This window comes from Hydractinia symbiolongicarpus, chromosome 13 (assembly GCF_029227915.1).
Source record: "Hydractinia symbiolongicarpus strain clone_291-10 chromosome 13, HSymV2.1, whole genome shotgun sequence".
Classification (NCBI taxonomy): Eukaryota; Metazoa; Cnidaria; class Hydrozoa; order Anthoathecata; family Hydractiniidae; genus Hydractinia; species Hydractinia symbiolongicarpus.
The window spans coordinates 23,480,443-23,503,815 of record NC_079887.1 but is presented as its reverse complement, the minus strand read 5'-3'; the positions used below and the strand labels follow the sequence as shown (position 1 = coordinate 23,503,815).

Here is a 23,373-nt window from a genome sequence, read left to right as displayed (position 1 = left end):
GTTTATACGATGTGGACTTTACATTATACGATGCGAACATTGCATTAGACGATGCGCAGTTTACATTATACAACGCGAACTTCACATTAGACGGTGCAAACTTTTCATTAGACGATGCAAACTTTTTACTCCACGATGCGAACTTGTTACATTTCGACGAGCATTTATGAATTATCGCATATATCTCGTTTAATATGTCGTATATTTTTCTCGTTAAAATCTACGCCGGCATTCGACACCGCACGATAACTAAACTAAATTCTTCAAAAAAGACAAAAATAATGAAATTTGATAAATGAAAACCACATGACTCTTAGGCCCTTTTCTCCTAAAAGTGATGGCGGACAACCTGTCAACCCTACCAGAACAGAGTTGCCTTAAGAATGTTTCTACAGTGACTGATAGAAACGTTAAAAAGATTTTAAGATAGGAACAAAAATATGTCCGAAAAGCTCGGTGTTGGTAAAGTCATGCGCAAAATAAACGCTGCAGGATAAAAGGATCAAAAAATCTTTCGAAATACGGCAAGAATTTGACAAAAATGTCTCCATATTCTTCTTGTCTATTTGTAAAATTCATTATGGCAAAAATTAATTTCCCGGAAGAAAATGTAATTTCGCAGGCTAGCTACACCAAAAAAACTTTAACTCAGTGGACGATAAAGTTTTTTCTGCTGAGCCAATTCCTCAAGCTCTTATGTGATGATTCCATTTCACGGCGCATCAAAGTTAAAATTTCGAGATTTGGTTGAAATTAATGCCTTTGAGGAGGAATGAGTATGATCTTGCTCAATAAGACATAAGTAAATGAATAAAAAAAATATTTTTATGTGCATGTTTATTTATAAGGTAAAATATGTTAATTATTTGCTAAAATTCATAAAATATATACAACACCAGTCACGCAACCTTGTCACCAGGGCCTCCTGGGTATTTTATCTTGTACAGGTTCCACACCAATAAAATAAAAATGGGAGGCGCTGGAGGCTAGGTTGCCAGTTATCATATCATCTAAGTTATGTCTCTCTTAATACTCTTTTTGTGGATCGCACCCATTAAGTAGCGTAACGGTATCTATCGACTCGGGAATTTAAAGAGAATTTTGACGGCTAAACACTTTTTACACCACACCAGAAGAAACGATTTTGTAGAATAAAACCACAAGAAAATATAAATGCGCATTCGTATAAATTAAAGTCTGTTTAAATTAGCGTAATTCGTGAGGCGTGTATGTCAAAAGCACGAAAATGTATACGCTAAATATAAAATCTCCCGAGTGAAATTTCATCTACTGAAACTAAATACTTTTCGTGTTAACACACATCAACTTAAGACTACTTTGTATCGGAACAGTATCGTGGTAAAGTCACAAACGATTTTGTTTTTTGAACAAACACAAAATTTTGGCTGAGACTCAATGCTGCTTAAATCTCTGTGTATAAGACTATAGGTTAACAAAAATATTGACTGCTAATTAAATACTCACAAAAACGAACCAGTTTAGGTTTGGTGCAGAAAGCCATACCAGAAACAATAATAGACATTCTATCTTTTGCTTTTCCTTACTCCCACTCGAGCCAACACGATGCCAATCTAACAGAATCAACAACACGAACGCCAGTGGTAGACGTCACTCTAATTGTTAGGGAGAAATTTCCTAAAAAAACAACAGTAATTTTTCTGGTAATCTTGATTACTCGGCAAAAGAGAGAAGATAAAAAAACTTAAAAATACACAGTAATCCAAATCATCCAGGAATCTCAAAATTTGCTCGGACTATTTTTCAAATTATAAGAGTTCAAGTTTTAGCAGCCAAATTTTAAAAAAAGCTGAGGGAATGCTTTCGCAAATTCACAAGCTCTCTTTAAAATAATAGGACCATTGGTTGGGATTTTTTTACCACGCATTACTTTAAACCACTTCAACAAGACTTCATTCAATTTTACGTATGTTAAATTGGTTTCCCATATCTTAATCCCATTTCTCTAGCTCTTTTAATGCGCTGTACTTTATTTAAAAATAACTTTGCTGTGCTTTATTTTGTTGCCATTTTATGGAACAAGCTGTAAACAAGCTGTAAATGATTTTTCGACTTAGTAGTAAGGTGAGTAAAGGCGCATTTACCGACGAACGTTCGCGCACTTTCGTTTGTTCCACTTTGTAATATTCGCTCTGAAGTAAAATACAAAAAGGTCCTATTTTTTGCGGCATAAGAAATCAAACTTTTCGCTAAAAAGTGTTTTAAATTCGCTACACACTTTTCCGTTTCTCGTGAAAGTTTAAAGGATATTTCGCAGCTACTTCGCCGCCAAAATCAACATTTCAATTCGCCTCGTGAGAATCTACCTAAAGAACAGAGTCCATAAAAACGTTTTCAGCCACAGCTCGCAAAGTTAAGTATCTGGATTAGAATGTTTTTCTGGCAGCGGGAAAAAGCTGCCATATTTGTAACAAATTGATTATTAGGCGAGCAATCCCTATTTAAAAAAAAATGAACGTACAAACTGTAAGGCTGGAGTCGAAGTATCGGCGCAGCTATTTGGAGTAATTTTTTCTGGAATTGCATTCTAAAAAAAAGGAGAGAATTGTTATAAGGCAATTAAAATTTTTAAAGAAACAAAACAAAAAAAGATACTATTTTTTGATGTAATTTTGAGTTTAAGATGGTTTTAATGATGGGCGTATATCAACTTTTTGGGACGATCTAATAATTAATAACCGCCCAGGGCGTTTAATTAAAACAGGCAGATCCGAATCGAAGGGTAAAATGACGCTGAACTAAAGTTATAGAGCTTATATAGACCTTAACAAAATCTCTTTTGATTTTTCGAATTAAGAAATTCACATTTAAAGATTTAACTATTCTGCATAAAGTATGATGTCATGTTGACGCCACATAAATTATAGATATTTTCAGTTGTAATATTTCGCCTGTGAAAGTATATAGATTAAAATATAGCCAGTATGTAAGAATCACAGAAAGAATATGGAAAACATTAAAAAAATTACTCAAAACGGCGCTATCTTACCAGGCCTGTCATATTTTTCTCCACCACTCTTTAACGTCGTAAATCAATTTTTAAATACCTTCATTCATTGACATTTTTACAGACTTACCCTGGCTATATATTCATAAATTGGTACAATAGAAAGACAAATTCGGGACCTAAAAAGTATAGCTATATACGCTTAAATGCAACAAGCCTCACATTAAATTTCTTTTTTAACGCATTGCTCAACATGGGTGTGAATCCTTCACCCATACTGACACTAAAGTCTTTTGTTCTCGTTAATGGAGTACCACCTGGACTTCTGCTGATGTTACACTTACGAAGGTGTCGACGAAATAAGTTTTCTGGGGTTCTAGAAAAAAGAGGAAAATATTGCTGAGTAGTCCCTACAGTGGCCAAAAAGAGAAGCAGAAACACAGGAAATTATTGATAAGCCCTGATTTGAAGAGAAAAGGTTAGGGTATGGAAGGGTGGGTCTTTACGCAAAATGGAAAGTAGAACTTTCATATTTTAAAAGTTTAGCTGTGATATAGTGATATATTTAGTGAAGAAGAGCTTATCCTAATTGTCGAGTTGTTATATTACTCTTCAAGCACCCTGCCTCCATTTTCGTATCTTCATATTAATACCCGTATTCCCTTTCCGCGCGATGTTATAGTCGTGCTACGGTTATAGAAAAAAACAAACGGGCATAGCTACGATAAGGAAGAGGACAAGCGAATCAGTGGATTCTCCCGGTTGGAATGTCACGTGGTACAACTTTTGGTTGCGGAAAAACACGAACGTTTCACGGTTAAACTCTCACAAAAAAAGCTTTGATATAAGTACAAGTATCTAAATTAAACTAAAGTTAAATTAGCAAAAAATCTCCTAAATCTACACGATATGCCAGATTTGAAGTTAGGAAACAATGATTTTGTGAAAAATACGGATCTGTAATCGGTTCAAAAGAATCATGTGATATTTGGAGACCGGGAGAATTTATCCACAGCCTAACGACCAGTACCTAATTAAGACATTTTACCTCTTTTTACCAGATGATGATTTCTGTATGCTTCCTGTATTTTTTGGTTTCAAAGCCGAATTACTTGATGGTGTCCGATTTTGAACTATTGATTTTTTAAGTTTTATGTTACGGATATCTGATAAAGACACTAATGGTGTGTTTAGATGTACATTCTCTTTGTTTGATGATTCGTATGCTTCAAGTGTTCTTGTGACTTTTTTCAAAGTGACAGTTTTTAACAGTTCGTCTGTAATTTGATGGTTGACTTTTTCCTTTTGGCGATCCTAAAATAATTAAATTAAAATAATATAGGATTTGCACAAGGAGAATTGGGAAGAACAAATTCGGTGGCTAGTCAGCTGCAATTCGATTTCCACAAGAAACAAAAAAAAAGCTGAATAGAAAAGCAGTTCTGGGTATTAAAAAGCAAACCATTTTTTCCAGTAATGAGTTTTACTAAAAATTACCACTAATGATTGTATATGGATAGGTTAAAAGTTTGCAGTGAAATATTTTGCTGTTAAAAAGTAGGAACTGTTTCTATTTTTCAGGGAAATGAATTTTTCGAAGTGAAATCAAAACAAACAAAACTGTGCATGCTCAGATGCATTTCCTTGGAAATTCCCAGTGCAATTCGCCTCGTGATAGCAGCCCTTAAAAAATCAATATTGCTGCTATGCAGTTTGTTTTGCTGCTGATGACTGATCGACACAAAGTATTTTACCGGCACGTTTTTCTTCTTTATAGTTCGTGTAAAACAAGATTTGACAGCTGGTGGTGGAGGTGGTGGTGGTGGTGGCGGAGGTGGTAAAGGTGGAGGCATTTGCACTGATGGAGCAATGTGAAGACTTGTACAAACAGGAGCTTGATTTATTTTGGTGGTCTATGACAGTAAAAACAAACAAGCGCTATTTCATGGAATACAATGAAATTTCAAATAAACTTACAAATGAACCGCCAGTGTAAAAAAAAATAGAAGAACAAGAAATATAAAATATAGATACACAGGGCCGTATAACTAAAAATAGGCCTACTTAAAATAACTTCTAACCAAATTATGTTTTGCAAAGTTGGAAAGCTTATCCTGTGTGGAATAAAAAAAATAATATAGAGAACAAAGTGAACCTGTTCATGGAAGCATTTCTTTTTCTTGATTTGCTGAACTTCTTTTTCAAGTTCACAAATTCTTTCTTCTAGTTCTTCGTACTTTCTTTTACGACTTTGAGATGGTTTTAAAACCTAAAGTTATCAAATAAAGATGAATCTTGGTGAACAATTTTATTAACATACTCACCTAATAAATATTAAACAGTTCGTTGTACAAAACTCTTTCGGCTGGCCACCAGGAAATAATACAGATAGAAAAATTGTGTAACAGAATTTTTCAAAAACATTTTAATACATGTGCAGAGGTAAGAAAGCATAGACCTCCAATGGGGTTCTAGTGTTAAGTGCTTCATTGAGGGGGGGCTCAGCAGTTTATGGTGAGGGAGGGGACCCTAAATGGCACAGTAATGCTGCCAGAAGGAAAAGATCCAGAGCCACAACGAGCATTAAATGCAGTCATCATCTTTGTTTTGATTTCGAAAATGAAATTCGCATAATTTACAGTAGCATAATCTAAAAACAGGCATAATCTAAAAACAGTCAAATCAGGCGCAAATACGAGATAATTTTTTCCTGTGCTAGAAAATATTGATCTTGTTAGTTTCAAGGTCACTGGTGGGCGTGAGGGCTATTCAAAGTGGTCCTAGAAAAACCCAGACCTATTCTGAATAGGGATTATTTTAGTGTAGCAATATCTCCGTGAACGGGACGGGAAGGGTTAAATGTACTTTTTGACAATGGACAGTTTTACCAGACATCATTACATAGCTTTACATGTGTTGCGTTCAAATCGTTAATTTACATATTACTCTACGGTTATTAAAAAAAATCCTAATAGCGGAAAAACAAAAAATGGTTGTTTCCATTTATACTTTTCTTTTTATTTGTTTTAGAAGCATCACAACGAATCAATGCATTTTGTACACGAAAGAAAAATGAATCCACCTCTTATGGATAACAATTAACAAAAACTCTTCACCCAAAGACAGAATGCTATGTTCAAAGAAATTATTTTAAGGAAAAGGCCAATGATGAGTGGATCCTCAACATTTCATAAGTTATGAATTATCAAAATATATAATACCAATGTTTAGTTAGGCCTATTAATAGGAAAATGACATCCGAGCAATAAAACACTCCCACGAGGTTAAAATAATATAAACTGGGCAAGCAATCTAAATGAATAGAATAAGTTATAAACACAGATTTTATCACAGTCTGTTATCTATTTTAGTTTTTTTTACCGTAAGTAATAAGAAAGAGAACATTGATTTCCATATGAGATGAATTCATATTACTCAGCCAGAAAAACATTTTTTGGAATTGGGGGAGCAATTAATGGCTCAGATAGATTCTCATTTCTTAGAATTGGGCGAGCCTTTGTGTGAGCAAGAGCAATTGCTCTCCCCTTATTGAAAGACCTGTGTAGTAAAATCTAAAGAAACATACCTTTAACACAATTTTAGCAGCTGTTGACACAGGATAGGAAATATATACAGCTAATTTACTAGCAAAATTAAATAGCATGCCCTGATCTGATTCCTTTCTCTTCACTTCAACATTTTGTGATAAAACTTCTGCAGCTTGAACGACAGGTTGTTCTATCTTTGCATACTTTTCAGTGTGCGTTCTTCCTGTAGATTTTTTCACGTTTTGTTTCTTCACAACTCTTTTCGACCATCGTTGTCTGACAGCTTTTCGTTTGTCTTTTGTTGATCTTTTGTTTTTGTTGCAGCTATTTGACATTTTAACTATAGTAGGGGTAAACATAACTTAATTAAAGTAAAGTTGAAAAATTACCTGGTGTAGTACCAGGGTTTGAAATTGTAATATAAAGTCAGCTTATAGAAATTTCAGACTGCAGAGAAAAACTCTTTTTGCAGCTGTGGGCTGGAGCAATGTAGGCCGCTTGTATAATTGAACCCTTATTTAATGGTTATTTTGTTGCAAAAAACATTAGAGTAATAGTTGATATAAATAACTCACAGTTTGATCACATTCTTTGTAAAATGATTTTCTGGGTGCTGCATGACAAAACATATACGATGATTTAAAGCATTACGTTTTTAGGGGCAGTCTAATTTAATTTTTTTTTTCATTTTCTTAAAAAATTGCTGCCTGTTATGTGCGTCCGCAATTGCCAGGTAGTGAGGCAAACTACAAAGGCTGTGGGTCAAAAATCAAATGCAAATACTTTGATGCTTCGAATAAAAGCCTACCGTTATTTTCAATTTTTTGAGGGGGCATCTATTTAAGGAAGGCGTTTAAAGGAGGAAGGTATAAATTTTTGTATTTTTCTCTTTTTTTTGCTTATGGAAGGCATATAATTTAATAATCAACCATATCTTTTGCCACCTCGCTTCCCAGTGTCTGTTGTCTTTTTTTTAAAAAATCCGGACATGGCGTCTATTAGAGGGGGCATTTATTGATAGAACAGGGAGCGTTTAATCAAAGGATTACGGTATGGAAAAAAGCTAGTTGAAGCACCAACATTATTGTCACCGTATTTACTACAATAAGCAACAATGAACATCTTTGCTCCATAGAGTCCTGGCCTGGACACTTCTTTATAATTTACTGAATACTGCTTTGAAAATTTATTGTGTTTTGATAGTTCCACAAAATGTTTCAAATACTATCTACTCTTAGATAGATGTGCATATTTTACATGGCTAGCCTCACAAATATCGAGGGATATACCCTGTCTATTATTTCCAGGAGGAGCCATGGCTTAGATGGAGAGTCCTAGAGTATTTAATGCTCATTTTGAGCTACGCAGACCCAATTAGTAGGGCCCACGCTCTACTAGACAACTCCCGGCAACATCCAACGGCTCACACAGTGTGCCATCTCCCCAATTTCCCTCACATGGCTTGGGTTAACCCGGGGCTATGGTAACATTCACTCGCCCATGTTGAATCGCCGTCAAGAGGAATCGAACCCCGGTCTCCCGCACAGAGTACGAAAGCTATAACCACTAATCTACGGCGCCACAGCCACGGCGTCTTGTGTTATATATTTAGATTAGGTATGTAGTAACACAGTTTGTTTATCAATAAAACACGAAATTTGGTACTATTTATGGGACTGTTTATGTCATTATAATATGGTGTGCACAGCCAGTGTAATGATGTTACATATATACAAAATAGAAAACTAAATTTACACTAACTATATAGTCAAGTAGGGTTTTTTGAAAGCAAAGAAACTGGCAAGAAAATATTGCCAGTTTCTTTGCTGTGAGAGCTTTAATAATGACAAATATTATTATTCAAATCACTAAGAAAAGGGGCATAATTAAAGGCAGATACTGCATGCTCAGTGTTTATGCAAAGAACATATATGCTTGTGTTAAGAGTATAAAAACATATGTATAATTTATTATAAAATATTCTTAATATGGTCAAATACTACTCTTCCCATTTGTTCATAACCAGCAATACTTGGATGAATGCAGTCATCCCACATAGTCTTTTTCTCATTTTCATTCAAATCAAAATATGGTAATCTCCGCTCTATATCACAAAGAATAACAAGGTTTTGATTTTGTCCAGCGTAACTTCTTATCTTTTCGTTACACTTGACACGAATCTGATTACTTTCAGTATGAGTCATAACAGCATCGTCAGCGTCAGTGTAATACCCCTCCATTATAGTTAACACACAAACTTTTGGTACGTTGTAAGTCTTAGATATTTCAACAAGATTTTTAAACTTCTCAAATAAATCAATTTTTTCTTTCAAATCTTTGTTTAGCAAAATATCATTTGTCCCTCCCTGTATAACCAGTAGGTCAATTTCTGGATGCTTTACTAAAACAAGTGGCAACCTTTTGTTCATTTCGCCATGCACCATTTCTCCACTCAGTCCTTCATTGATTACTTCACATTTGTTTTTCACTTCCTTATCTAATAATGATTTTAACTGCATTGTATAGGGATGGAATCTCTTTCCTCCCTGGATCCAGCCCTCTGTCAAAGAATCCCCAAAACATAATATTCTTTTAATAGTACTCATCATATCTAAAATGTAGCGTATCTGTGAAAGCACTCAAACAAATGACGAATAAAGTACATCACAATTGGAAACACATATTGTAAAACTTTAAAGTCTGTTAAAAGTTCAGCATTTGCCAAAATATATGTAAGGAAGGGTCCCTATTAGATTTCCAACTGGAATTCTTGTTTGGTGTGAACATAATAATATCCATAAGTATTTAATATTTACTTGATTGGTGTACTCTGTTGCTTGAAACAATTTATCCTATGCAGGGATTTGAATCACCAGATTGAACCCTGCTTTGTTACGTAGAATTAAAAAAAAAATTAAAAGATTTTTTTTGTGATATAAAAAATTTCCTTTTCAAGATTTAAATAAAATCCAACAGAGAAGAAACGATAAAATTAAAGGAAAAAATAAAGTTATTAAAAAATACAAGCTGTTTATTTTAATTATAAGAACATAAGTTTGTCAAAAAATGAATAAAATAAGAACAGATTTGGACTCAAATCAAATCACAAAAATACCTTGTTACACGAAATTAACGCTGTGTGGTTATTAACGTGGTTGACTTCCAACCGCGTTAATAAAAACCGCCCTTAATTTCTGATCCGTGTTAATTAAACCGACCTTAATGTCTGGTCCGTGTTAATTAAACCACCCTTAATTTGTGATCTTCAAAAAAAAAAATGAAAAAAGATTAAAAACTGCCTAGTGTATACATACATATCATATACATCATATACATACAATTTTTGTCCTCAATTAAAATTTATTTTCGCGCATCGACTAATTTCATGGCTATTTCTCGCAGAGGTATGTTAACCTGAAAAGAACAAGAAGGATACTAGATGTTCAATCAAAATACTCGGGAAATGGGTACAAATTATATTCATTTGAACCCATTCAATGCCATGGAGTAGACATTTCTACTAACTTTTGCATTAAATTGTTGTTGAATAAAAAATGTTTAGTCACATGAAAATTGTAAAAACTTGTCTCTAACCGCGTTAATTTCCACACACTTAAACTAGGTCTTCTCAAGCAACCGCGTTAATTAATGACCTGTTATTTTTAACCGCATTAATATCCACATAGCGTTAATTTCTTGTAATAAGGTAGTACTTGTTCCTGGTTTTAAAGAACAACTCAACCTGAGATGTGAATTCTGAAGTATCTATATCAGTATAACTATTTGTAATAGTTTCTTCTCCCACCTACAACACCTACATATTAGTGCAATGTATTTTTGAACATATAGATTTTACTGACAACTTATAACAAAATCGTGTATATTCAGTCTTGACACGCCATAAACAGAATTGGGTGTGTTATTTCAGGTCTTTATTGCACACATAAAACCTGATTAGTGGCCCCCAGAATTGTAATTGTTGTCTAAAAGCAAAACGATTTTTCTGGGCATGCCACTATAAATATTCATTATTATTATTATTATTATTATTATTATTATTATTATTATATCACAAGTGCAAAAGTTTATTTCTTGTAGACAGACAAAAACATTTATATTTTAATATTATAGCTCCTATGTGTTACAGGTTTCTTGTTAACTGACTTCAAAACTAGTAACCCACTGACCATACCTGAACTCTCCATTCTACAGCTAAAGATTAGTCTTTGCTAGAGTCCAGATGGTCAGTGGAAAGCATTTTCTGAAGAAGTGTAAAACATCGCTATCTGCACCACTTCTTCTGTTATGGCAAATTTATGAACTGCGGTGAAATTCCCCAAATTTTAAAGCACTCACTAATCACCCCTCATTTCAAAGAGGGAAAGAAATCTGATGCACCCACTTACCGACCAGTAGCCCTGACATCTCATATTATTAAAATTTTTAAAAAAGTTGTCCGGAATCATATCACCTGCTACCTCGAAAAAAACAAGCTACTAAACGAAAATCAACATGGTTTTCGTTTTGGTCGGTCATGTCTTAGCCAACTCTTAGACCACTTTGATAATGTGATACACTTTGTTGATGGAAAACTAAATTGTGACATTGTATACCTTGACTTTGCAAAAGCCTTCGACAAAGTGGACTTTACCATTGTCTTAAAAAAACTTGAAAAACTTGTAATCAAAGAAAAATTATTTAACCTTGTTGAAGCTTTCCTGACAAACCGTACCCAATCAGTCATTGTCAATGGAATGGAATCACATCCTGTTAGTGTTATTTCAGGCGTACCCCAAGGTAGCGTGCTCGGACCACTTATCTTCATCATCCTCCTTGGAGATATAGACTCAAATGTCAGTGACAGTATTGTACGGTCATTTGCTGATGATATGAGGGTTACCAAGAGCATCGACTCTCTCAGGGACATAAGCAAGTTGCAAAGTGATCTACAGAAAATTTAATGATCTAAAGTTTGAGGTCTTGCGTTATGGCACGAACGACACCCTGAAAAATTGCACATCGTATCTTTCCCCCTCTGGAACCATGATCACAGAGGAACTGAAAGATCTTGCTGTCATATAATCCACAAACTGCTCCTTTCATTACCACATATTGAAAGTACTAAATGACAGTAAAAACATGATGTTTTGGATTTTAAGAACTTTTCACACCAGAATGAGGGATCACCTTATGACCATGTGAAAATCTCCTGTTCTTCCTCTATTAGAGTATTGTTCAGTCCAATGGAGTCCACATAAAGTTGGAGAGATACAGATGATAAAGGCATTGCAATGGTCCCATATACGAAAAATCAGAAACTTGACCAATCACAACTATTGGAAATCATTGAAGGAACTGAAACTGTATTCATTGGAGCGTTGAAGGGAAAGATATCGAATAATTTATATTTGGAAAATCATGGAGCAGTTGGTACCAAATGTCAATCTGAAATTCGTTCTAATAGCAAATTTTGATATTTTTGTCATTGGTAATTTTATACTTGTTAAGGGATGCGCATTCAATATTTATCAATGCATAGATATTATAAAGGTGTGAATTGATTAACATAATTTTCTCCCAAAATGACACTCGTTTGCTCATCCCAGGCCTCTTAAATTCCAATGACCCAATAACTCGGGATCTCCAACTCCATTTGCAATAAAATGTTCTGGGTATGCTTGTATAGGCCAAAATTTGATTGTAAACCGACATGCAGATTTCAAGTCAGGGGTCATAAACAAAAAATTAAGTATCACAGATATTGCTTGAATGATTTAATGAGCTCAATCCCGCTATATCTCAAGAATGACATGTAAAAAACTCAGGTGCAAGAGATTATATCTTGAACAACATTGCTATCACATGGTTACAGCTGTACAAGAGCAATACGCACTGACAAATTTTTCACCTTGGTTGAGCTTTTCGCAGCTCCCCAAACATTGTATATGCACTGGAAGATATGAGTTGCGAAAGAGTTAGTTTACATTAAGTAAAACAAATAGGACTTTTTTCTGTGATCTCGTGCCAATACATTTCTTTCACAAAACCACTTGCCAAATATCTATATCCTTTTCATTCCTTGTTCTCACAGTCGAGTCGGTGGAATAATTCCCCTGGTGTGCGGATATTAGTTAAAAAAATAGACAAGGGGCACTTTTGTAAACCATCTTGTTCTCCAATCCAAGGTGGATTGGAGAACAAGATGGTTGACAATCATTTCACAACTTCCTTTGGAATTGTGAAAGGATTGCAAATCTTAGACAATAAAAGACGTATTTTTTAAATATTTTATTAGCTCGAAACTAAAGTATCAAAGTCACCCTCAGGAGAATTTTTACGTAGTGATAAAAACACTCTAAGATTATCCACAGACATCATTCAAAAACTTGCAAGGTCATAGGTTTTGTCAAAATATTTACACATTATGTAGGCATGCTTTTTTTTGCACCTACAGCAACAACAACGACAGTCGTGTGGGGAATTAGAGATGTCTGTCTTGCTGGATGTTGTTCCTCAAACTCACATTAATAAGATAGATCCAAAATATCAAGTATAAACATTTAGAATATGCTAGTGAAAGAAGCCAAAAGAATGAGCGAAAGTTTGGGAAATTTTTTAAAAGGTAGAAAAACATTGTTTTTAATTATATTTCTGTAAATAATAATAGAGCTCTGCCATATTTACAGTTTGTTTACCTCCTCTAGCTATGTTGCGTAGCAACAAAAGATGCATCTTTTTTCAGAATTAACATAAAGGTGTATTGGGTCTGTGTAGCTCAAAATAAGCCTTAAAATAGTCTAGGACTCCCTATCGAAGCCATGGCCCCTCCTGGAAATACATGGAATCACAGTCCCAATATTTAACTTGTGCGCGCATCTAAAAGATTACATACGTAATGCCTGATGCGCACGCACATTTGGAGGTAAAAAAGGAAACAAACCGAGCAGACACAGACAAAAAAGGTCAAAATAAACAAAATCCACAATATGTTTTAACCATGCTGTACTGGCTCAATTTTATATTAACATTCACACAAATAAAACATCCATTCAAAGCTTGGCTTCTTTCGCGTACTTCTCCGAGCACAGCATCTATGCGCAATATTTGCTGTCACATTTGTGCTTGTTCAGCAAAGTAATTTTCAGAAAAGGATTGGCTGGGGCACTTGGAAAGAATGGAGGAGGATAATTGGGTAAGAAAGTGTAGAGACTTGATAGTTCCTGGGGCAAAGCCCAGAGGCAGACCGAGAAAGACTTGGCAGGAGGTTATAAGGACAGACTTGATAGAGAGGAAGTTGAGTTTAGATCTAACACAGTCTAGATCAGATTGGAAGAGGGTCATTAATATACCCCGTCCAACCCATGCTAGCATGGAAAACGGACGTTAAGCCGAGAATGATGATGATGATGATGATTACGCAAAGTAGAAATCTAATCTATGCTTGGAGAAAGCAATCTTTTGACTATAATTTCAACATATAACATGTGCCCTAGCGAACGATGCTTTGCACAATCACAAATCATGACATAAACCCACGTGAATCGAACATTCGGTCTTTTTTCCATTTTATATTGGCTGTTTGTGCATCCTATAACACAACAGTTGGTAGATCTCCTACTTTTTTCTCGCTAAGCTAGCCTTATTTTTACAACACCGATGTTTTCGTTAAAAATAATAATAATAATAGTAATAATAATAATAATAATTATAAAAATATTAATAATAAATATTTTATAATAAATTTTTATATTATATTTCCATATTATATAAATATTAAATATTTTTAACTCCATTCTTGCGTACGCATCTTTTTGGGAAAGCATTACACAATGTTATATGTTTTGGCGCAGGAAAAACATGGCACTATGATTGAGTGTATACTAGACAGGGTATGTACCTTGATATTTGTGAGGCTACGCATATGAAAACTCTCTCTTTCTCTCTCTGACAGTACAACCCTGATATATCGGAGGAAAATCACCAAATAGGGTGAGTGACCGAGCAAAACTTCTCTGACCTTGGACACAATATCCTGAAATGGATACTATCTCTTACATAAAATCTGTGCCATACTGATATTTTATTTGTCAAGAATGAAGGAGAATGATACAGTACAGTCTGAATGTAATCTACCGCATACCGCATGCAGTGGTTTGTCTTTTATTATAATTAAATCCCTTAAGGATTTTGCAAGTTTATATTTGCGTGTTAAAAAATAATGCACTCGCGAAGAAATATTGGAGCAATTATATTTCTTGTAATAGCGGGATGCATTGTGTAAATGTATTGATAAGCTATTCCCTTAAGTATTAGCGTGAAGTAATTAAATAATAAAAATCTTTCGCGAAGTTTTATAATACATTGCGCAAGAATGTATTGTTGATTTAATTACTTAAAAAGATTCCAGCGTGTTTAATTTAAGAAACATACAAGAAGCATTGTTCACAACTATTAAATGCCGCTTTTCGTTTATAAACTTTTAAAATGTGATCTCAAAAAAAATTTCTATCGCCGCTTTTCGTTTTTAAACTTTTAAAATGCAATTTAAAAAAACATTTCTATCACCGCTTTTCGTTTATAAACTTTTAAAATGCGATCTCAAGAAACATTTCTATCGCCGCTTTTCGATTTTAAACTTTTAAAATGCGATCTAAGAAAACATTTCTATCGCTGCTTTTCGTTTATAAACTTTTAAAATGCGATCTAAAAAAACGCTTAATTACTGCAATTAAAAATTTCAAAAGAGTTCGCGCAAAATAGATTGCTAAAATTGATCTTGCAACATATTGTGATTAAACAATCGATCACGTGGGGTCATTGTTTATCAGCGAGGCAATTATTTTCTAATAAAAACATAAGCTCTCGCAATGTTATTGTTCTGTGTAACTATTCATGCAAGTTTCGCGTCCGCAGTAGATTACATTCAGATGACAAGAAGATGCACAAAATAAATATTGTGTGAAATGTAGCTAGCTACAGACTTATGTTGTGATGAAGTAATTAAAGTAGGTAATTATATATTTCACATTATATGTACATGATATCAGTGTAAATAAGTCCACGATATAAAGTAAAATAACACAGGTAAAAATATCTAGCCACACCATCTAAGATGTCGTATGTAGGAAAAACGAGGAAATAGCCCAGGCTAGAGAGCTCTTGGGCACTTAAAATAAGGGAATGGTTACAAGGGCAGCCAAGGAGAAATAAAAGTGTGAAAGCAATTTGTGTGAATTTAGAAAACTTTAGAGGGAAAAATACAATAAAATACACAATACAAACAATACAATACGTTACAATGCATTACAAGAAAATTATTGCAGGACAGTAACAAATACTAATATTTGTTGTTTTTACTGCCATTACCTTACCATAAGTAATAGTTTTTGTGTGGCTCTTGATAATTTTGAAGCAAATTTTTATGTGGTCATTCCAGGTTAGATGCTGATCTAGATAAGTAACAGTTGGTGAAGTTATAATCTTTTGACCACTCAGGCTAAAGTTTAGTTTTTTGTGAATTGCTGATTTAGCTTTGGATCTGAATACTACAATTCCCGTCTTTTTCATGTTCAGCCTGATTTATTAACTCTAAGCTATACATCCAGACATCCAGAAGATTAAGATCTTTATCAATGTTGCTGTTAATTTTTTAAAGAGATTTTGCACAATATACTAGACTTGTGTCATCTGCGAAATGATATATTTTGGAATGTTGGATGTTAATATGGAGATAATTTACGTATACAAAAACAATAATTAAGGGTCCAAGAACTGAACCCTGTGTTTAATAATGATATTGTGAGATTTTTTACCTCCTCTATATGGAGATAGACAGACTGTTATCTTTCACTTAGGAAGGATTGGAAAAGATTTTTCAAGACCCCTCTAATTCCAAGATTTTTAAGTTTAATAATTAATATTTTGTGGTCTACAGTGTAAAAGGCTTTCTATGTAAGGTCCACAAAAACACCACATGGCGCATAATGGTTTCAGCGAGTTAAATAAGTGCGCAAGTTGTGCTTTGATTTACCCTGAAACAAAATTGAAGTGAGCTGAGTTGATTATGGTGTTAAAGAAAAGTATATGTCTTACATGCATAATTTTACTATTTTACCAATATTAGATAGCAACAAGAACCAATAATGGATAATTTATTTTGTAGGTTAGTGAATTAGACCACATAAAATATAAATTTAAAAAAAATATACATAAAATATAAATCGCTTACTATACAGTATGGACACAAAATTAAACTTATTTATAATTTTTTTCGTCAGTACACAAGCAGTACACTACCACGTCGCCACAAGTGTCGCGTAGTCGCGCCAATATTTTGAAATATAAATTTATCGGAACATTGAGAAACAAACAAGTTATTTGGCGGAGGCGGAACAAGAAAGAAAAATGCGATGACCAGAAAAAAAAAGAAAGAATAAAATCATAGTCATAAGAAAAAGAGACTATGACTATGATAAAATAAGAGGCAAGAAACTTTAAAAAATAACCTGATGTCTGGATTAAGCGTCTTCCACCTTTGATTGAATCTCCATTTATTAAGCGCCCCTTCATCAGCCTAAAATTTTTAAACCTAAAGCGCCCTTTTTAAATTCAAATTTAGACTAATAACGACAGTTCAGCAACTACAGAACCCTAAATTATCAAAGTATTTATTATTGCTGGAGAAAACTTTAATTTATTTTGAAATTTATTTTCTTTTTTCTTTCTGTTTACCTTTTTAGATTTGCTAAATGAGCGCCCCTGCTTTGCTAAAACATAAAGTAAGCACCCGGGCGCAATAGAGTACTTTACGGGGCTGTCCTAAAAACTGTAATAAAAAACAAGGTGTTTTTAATTACGGAAGAGATTTTCGTCGGCGCGACCAACAAACAAGGATATTTGTAATCATGCCCGATTTTGTCTTCACGTTTCTTTTTAAGTCTCGATCTCAAGATGGCAGCGAAGGGAAGCGACAAGGGTATAAATCTTTTTGTTTAATAAATGTTATTAAAATTGTTATCAAATAAACAAAGCAGAATATCTTGTGCAAGGAAATACAGAGTTTGTATTAGCTGAAAATAAATGAATAGGTCCTCAACAAGTTAAAAGTGGGGTAGTCACAAATAGTACTTGTAGTTGCAGGGAAATCTTACAAAATTGTATGCCGTGATGATCGAAAATTCTTGGTCTTTAAAAGTTGATATTAGCATAGCTCTGTTGCATTATTGATGCTTGATGCATTATCGTTTTTATAGTGTGTTCAGCTTTTATTTAAAGTTCGAAAAACAGTCAGGGACAAACGAGGGTGCCGATAAGCCGCATACGCCGTAAAAAGTGCGGGCGTTTTTGGGGCGTGTTCGGCGTTCTGAAAAAATTTGAGTATTCGCCCTAAAAAACCTGCATAGGCCCGAACAATGCCCGAAGAAAAGAAACAGGCACTAATAAATGATTCGAAAAAACTATAAAAATTAAAATAAACTTACTATGTCGTAGCGAAGTTCTTAAAAGAACCGTTTTTGATGGTTTTTAAAAAAGTTTACTTTATAAATAACTTATATATAAACTTTATTAAATCCTTTCTCTTCAAGTGCCTTCTTCCCAACCATCGTTCGCATGGTTTGTAACAAGGAATTGCATTTCGGGAATGTTCCAGCGAGTTCAGGAAAGTGCGAGCGGTTTCGGGGGACAACCACCAATTTTATTTGAAAAGTCGCCTGAACTCGCCGTATATATGCGGGCGTTTGCGGCTTATCGGCACCCTCTAAGAGACAACCGCAAATTAGGACAGTAGCTTTGGAGATATTCCATAAACTAGTTAGGACATGATATGTGTTTTCTTCTTTTACAGTTATCTTAACATCAACGTCTGGTGCACTATCTTTTTTCAGAGTTTGGTTGCTCATTACATCTTTGTTCAAGCAAAATTTTTTATAGTTTGCTTTACAAGAGTAAAAATTATACGTCAAAAGTCTTTGGATCGGCTAATTAGACAAGAAATAGTCTATTTAGTAGGCTTGCGCCACCATGTTAAAAAATAGGGCAGCAGGAAATTTAGCTCTTTTCAGAAGCAACCGTGGTCATAAAACAAAGAAGCCGTAACACAGCTCATGCGTTCTTAATCTTCTGACATCGCAAATAATAAAGAGAAATATATTTGGGACATCAAAAAAAAAGAAGTATTATATAGAATGTTTGCTAATAAAATTGTTCCGGCAATGCAACAAAACAGCAAAAGGCAGCAAAAACCATGTTAATAGCCTAATTAGGAGAGATAAATTGCCTAAATAGGCTATCATAGACTAATTAGACTATCTTGACCTAATTTGCAGTTATCCCTTCTGTATAAGCACACAACATTAAGCAGATGCACATAAGAATCATGAGTGTCAACCAAATGTGCTGAAACTTATCTCACTTAAAGTAAGGCAGACGTCACAAATATCTGGTGCTAGAGCCATTAAAGCACCAAAAATAGGCTCGGTCGCTCGATCGGCAAATGATAACTCGAAAAATTGTATTCAACCATCCAGCCATCAACGTGCACTATTAAACGGCTCTTTAATGATAACTTGGGCAACTTGTTCAAATGGAGTTTCCATGCAACGTTTTAACTAGTTCTCAGGACCCTTTTCGTGTTTTAAAGCAAAAAACATGGTAATGGCTGTGGGGAGGCAACAAGCCTATATTTTTTTTCATTCTAGCTTTTCCGACTCAGTGTATCAAAATTTGGATAAAAAAATAGGGTCAGTTGGGTGACTCTAAAACCAAATATTTGTGACGTCTGCCTAACCAACAGTTTAAATGTCCAAATTGTTCTTGAAATACCGAAAAAATAAATAGTATAAAATGCAGACTGGTAATTGACAGATCAGGAGTTGTTTTTTTAATAACTTCCTTATTATAATACTAAGACCATGAAACTTAGTCAAATAGTAGATAATGGATTTATCATTTAAAGCATAAAAATTAGAAACTTCCACCATTTTAAATTTTTTACATTAGTGCAGTTGTCATTTTGCTGAAATTTGAAAAGATTTATGAAAAAAAATATCAAAATAATTAAATGTATCACAATCTGTTTGAACATATCTCGTAGCAATAGTGGGTATCTATACAATTAAAAAACATTGTTTCAATTTGAGAACAATGACAATCAGCATAAATATGCCTTTTAATATTGATATCAAATTCCATTTATTTTGTCATTCGCTTCCACTTTTTTTCATTTCTAAGCTCACAGTTTAAAATATAAAATAAGAGTTTCAAAATGTTTCACCTTTTTAAAAAAATATATATAAAATGTGAAACGATAATGTTTGCAGGATATAAACACAGTAGTTTCACATGTGCTGGGGAATGTCTTATAATTGTGTCTTATAAAATATATAAAATATAGTATAGCTATACCATCATATAGTCACCTTCAAATTTTTAAACCTGTTTTCCTGCGGGAAACACATCATTTGTAGTGGATTTTTACAGTTCTATCTTCCTGGTTGATTACTGTAGTAATGTTGAAATTTAATACCCTTCCATATTAAAAAAAGTAAGAATATGTGCAAAAAAACTTTTTTCAGGATACAAACCTAACTTGTATGTAACATTCTAATTGGAATAATTTAGAGCTCATGTCTTTTTTCAGTACAAGGCAACTTCCCCTATGCTTCTAAAATTAGACCATTATGTCAAATTCATAGGCAACGGGCACACCAATGGTATAGGGGGTAAAATCAATTTATCATCTTTTTAAAAATAAAGTTACAAATAGTTAATTAAAAGTAAAAAGAACTAAGCATGTTTCAGTTTTTTGTGTTTACTTTTTTGCTGTGTTTTGCTGAGCCTTTAAAAATTCCTGGCTTCCAACAATCATAGACCAGTTAAAGAACCTAGAATTTTTAACAAATGTGTAGTAGAGATAACATTATAGACATACAACTAGAATTTAAAGAGGGGTTGCAAGGCATGTTGCAAGATGGAGCAAAAATTTTAAGAACTGTGCCACATTGACTAAAACAGAAAACTACATCAATGGAATTAACGGTGAACAATACACAAGATAAGTTGTTTATGCATACGGCTATTGCCACATGGCAAATATTCTTGAATATGTAAGATTTGGGAAAATTGAGTAGATAGTTTTAATTAATAAATATTTCTACACGCACTATTAGTAGAAACTCACACAGCATATTTTGAAATAATTTTGCAAATTATTTTGTAATTCTGTTTTGCTTTGCTACTTTTTTACCTACACTAAATAAGAAGTAAAATTCGAATTGGCAATTGTTCAAAGTTCCATTAAATTAGAAAAAAATGCAACTGAATTTTAACGTTGTGATCTTACTTTTAAAAGCAACATTAAAACAAATCAAAAAAAGCTTAACAAAATAACAGCAGACAACAAAATTAGTGTGAATTTAGTGGGCATGGAAACGAATTACCTGTGAAAGATATCTTTAACTTGATCTTACTCTCAATCTCTGATTTCCCTGTTTTGTTATTGGATAATTTTTATTGTAACAGTGTTAATCGGTTTATATTGTCATTGTCCTTTTTTGTATTAGGTAAAGGCAAGGATAAGGCTAATGCCTTAAAAGCCAAAAAAGCTGTCATGAAAGGTAATCGTAATGTCAAGGACAGAAAAGTTCGAACCAGTGTCCACTTTCGCAGACCAAAAACCTTATCTTTGCCACGAGCAGCTAAATTCCCTCGTCGATCTGCACCAAGACCCAACAGATTGGATCAATTTGCTATCATCAAACATCCTTTGACGACAGAATCTGCTATGAAAAAAATCGAAGATAATAACACTTTAGTCTTTATTGTTGACACACGATCCAGCAAAGCACAAATAAAATTAGCAGTCAAAAAATTATACGATATCCATGTTGCAAAAGTTAATACCTTGATAAGGTGAGCTCCTCCTTTTTATTTCCTACTGTAACTTTTTTTTCACTTCGGATTTAATAAAATACTGTAACACTGTTTCCTCGCAATCAAATTGGAAAGAATTACAGATTTTTGTTCAAGTCCTGTTTCAATTGTTGTTTTTTAAATTTTAAATAGACCGGACGGCCTAAAAAAAGCTTATGTGCGACTTGCCACAGATTATGATGCATTGGATATAGCAAATAAGGTGAGTGCAAATTTTAAGAATTTTTAAATTAACAGCTAGTGTACTGCTTGATCTAATTAGGCCTGACTTGTTTTGAACATAATATAATAAGAGGAGTAATGAAGGCTAGTCTAGAACAAAATTTGACGTTCTTCTTGAGGCTAAGGACGAATAATTTAATTTTTAATTTCTAAAGACATTGAGCCTTGATTTGTGAAGTAGAAAACAAAGCATTGCGTTGTGTACGCCTACTTCCAAATTTGGAACAAACAGACTCTTCCTTTATTGTTTTCCCATGCTTTCTAGCAACTTTCGTTTTTATTTTTAGATTGGAATCATATAAATATATGGATGTTTTCCCTGAAAAAAAATCCGTACAGAAAACCGCTTGTTGTTTCTAATAACCCTTGAAACTGCTTAGCTATAATTCTGCACTACATTAGAAATAGGAGATAGCAATTAGGAAGAAATTCTAGACTTATATGTCAGCAGGCTGATTCTCTCTGTGCGTTTTTTACTCCTTTTCGCGAAAGTTTTTGTCTTTGGAAATCTCAAAACAGCAAAACGCCAAAATTTTTTACGCGAAAAAATCATTTATTTCTAAGCAAATGTAAGGCCCTACCTAAAATTCGTTGTTGTCAAAAAAAATCAATGACACATGGATAATACGTATACAATCTTTTCCTTTTTTTAGTCAATGCTTCGACTATGCGTTTTCCTAATTCCATGCGCGTCAAAACAACAATTTTCAGCATTTTACAAACGCCTTAATAATAAAAGGTAAACTAAATTATAAAAACCAACCTCGTTTCCAGCGCAATTTGCTTTTTTGTTGAATTTAATAGAGGTGAATTATTGGTCGCTCCGTTGTAATAACACGGTTCAGGGACCAACAGATGGACGAGTATGGTCGAAAAAAAATAAACGCTGAGAACTGTGGATATATGTGAAGACTTTTAATAGAGCTTGTGCTATGAAATAAAGTAAGATTCTTTATTAGAAAGTAAGCTAGTAAGAGGGTATATTACTACTTGAATGAGGTTTGGGGGAGAAACTGGTTTTTCTATACCTTTTCCTTCAACTCCATAAATTGTTGAAACAATTGGTCCTGGGGATGAGGTTGAATATATGTTTGAGTCAAAAAGTTGTGGACGCCCGCTTCGTCAGTGGGTTCGGATTGCTAAAATTCGTTCGTCCCCAGGGTTTGTTGCCTGTATCAAAGCCGCTAGGGCTTACTTGACGGCTAAACAAGTTTTTTCGTGGCCGGTCATGGGACCTTTTACCTTTGCATGCAATTAAAAGACCTTTGAGGATGCTTACAATAAGAAGTGGGTCTACTAGTATTTACGGGGTTTCTCTAGAAGAGATACAGTAATTAAATTAATTAGAAGATGCACTAAAAAAACACATCAAGCTACAAAATAAAAAGCCTCGTTCCCAGTGCGTTTTGACTCTAATCGATGCTGCGCTTATTGATAGGTCTCTGACGAAAAAGTTTCGTCTCGCTTTCCAATATGCAAAGAGACAACAGATCCTGGGCGAGATTGCTAACAAAAGTAAGTGGTGGCATTCGCAAATTAGGTAACAAACAAATGTTATTTTCCTATGACATGGTGATTTTTCTGGTTTTTTAAAAAACTCTTCGCTTGGTATCACATAACATTTTAAGTTTAACGGTTTGACGTTAGCAATAATTTCTTTAAAAAAATATTTTGGAGGAAGGTTGG

General features: G+C 33.9%; 2 protein-coding genes across 2 annotated transcripts; one reads left to right on the top strand and one right to left on the bottom strand.

The window, feature by feature from the left end:
- Positions 1-822: 822 nt before the first annotated feature.
- Positions 823-16,783, bottom strand: LOC130624353 (proline-rich protein 11-like). The gene is made up of 8 exons (XM_057439944.1): positions 16,763-16,783; positions 6,573-6,874; positions 5,142-5,255; positions 4,741-4,899; positions 4,035-4,300; positions 3,209-3,362; positions 2,501-2,566; positions 823-1,656 (listed from the first exon to the last, which is right to left on the bottom strand). The coding sequence occupies exons 2-8, from the start codon at positions 6,867-6,869 to the stop codon at positions 1,642-1,644; spliced, it is 1,071 nt and encodes a 356-aa protein (XP_057295927.1). The 5' UTR covers positions 6,870-6,874; positions 16,763-16,783; the 3' UTR covers positions 823-1,641.
- Positions 16,784-17,392: 609 nt separating this feature from the next.
- LOC130624354 (60S ribosomal protein L23a-like) lies at positions 17,393-22,030 on the top strand. The gene is made up of 4 exons (XM_057439945.1): positions 17,393-17,509; positions 21,096-21,444; positions 21,598-21,667; positions 21,975-22,030. The coding sequence occupies exons 1-4, from the start codon at positions 17,485-17,487 to the stop codon at positions 21,987-21,989; spliced, it is 459 nt and encodes a 152-aa protein (XP_057295928.1). The 5' UTR covers positions 17,393-17,484; the 3' UTR covers positions 21,990-22,030.
- Positions 22,031-23,373: the final 1,343 nt, after the last annotated feature.

Excerpts from the sequence above, each read along its gene's own strand:
- LOC130624353 (XM_057439944.1), bottom strand. The coding sequence starts at position 6,869 with ATGTCAAATAGCTGCAACAAAAACAAAAGATCAACAAAAGACAAACGA. Across the intron at positions 5,256-6,572 it reads CTGCTAAAATTGTGTTAAAG|GTTTTAAAACCATCTCAAAG; the intron begins GTATGTTTCTTT and ends TGATAACTTTAG. Across the intron at positions 4,900-5,141 it reads AGAAATGCTTCCATGAACAG|ACCACCAAAATAAATCAAGC; the intron begins GTTCACTTTGTT and ends TTACTGTCATAG.
- LOC130624354 (XM_057439945.1), top strand. The coding sequence starts at position 17,485 with ATGGCAGCGAAGGGAAGCGACAAGG. Across the intron at positions 17,510-21,095 it reads AGCGAAGGGAAGCGACAAGG|GTAAAGGCAAGGATAAGGCT; the intron begins GTATAAATCTTT and ends TTTTTGTATTAG. Across the intron at positions 21,445-21,597 it reads AAAGTTAATACCTTGATAAG|ACCGGACGGCCTAAAAAAAG; the intron begins GTGAGCTCCTCC and ends AATTTTAAATAG.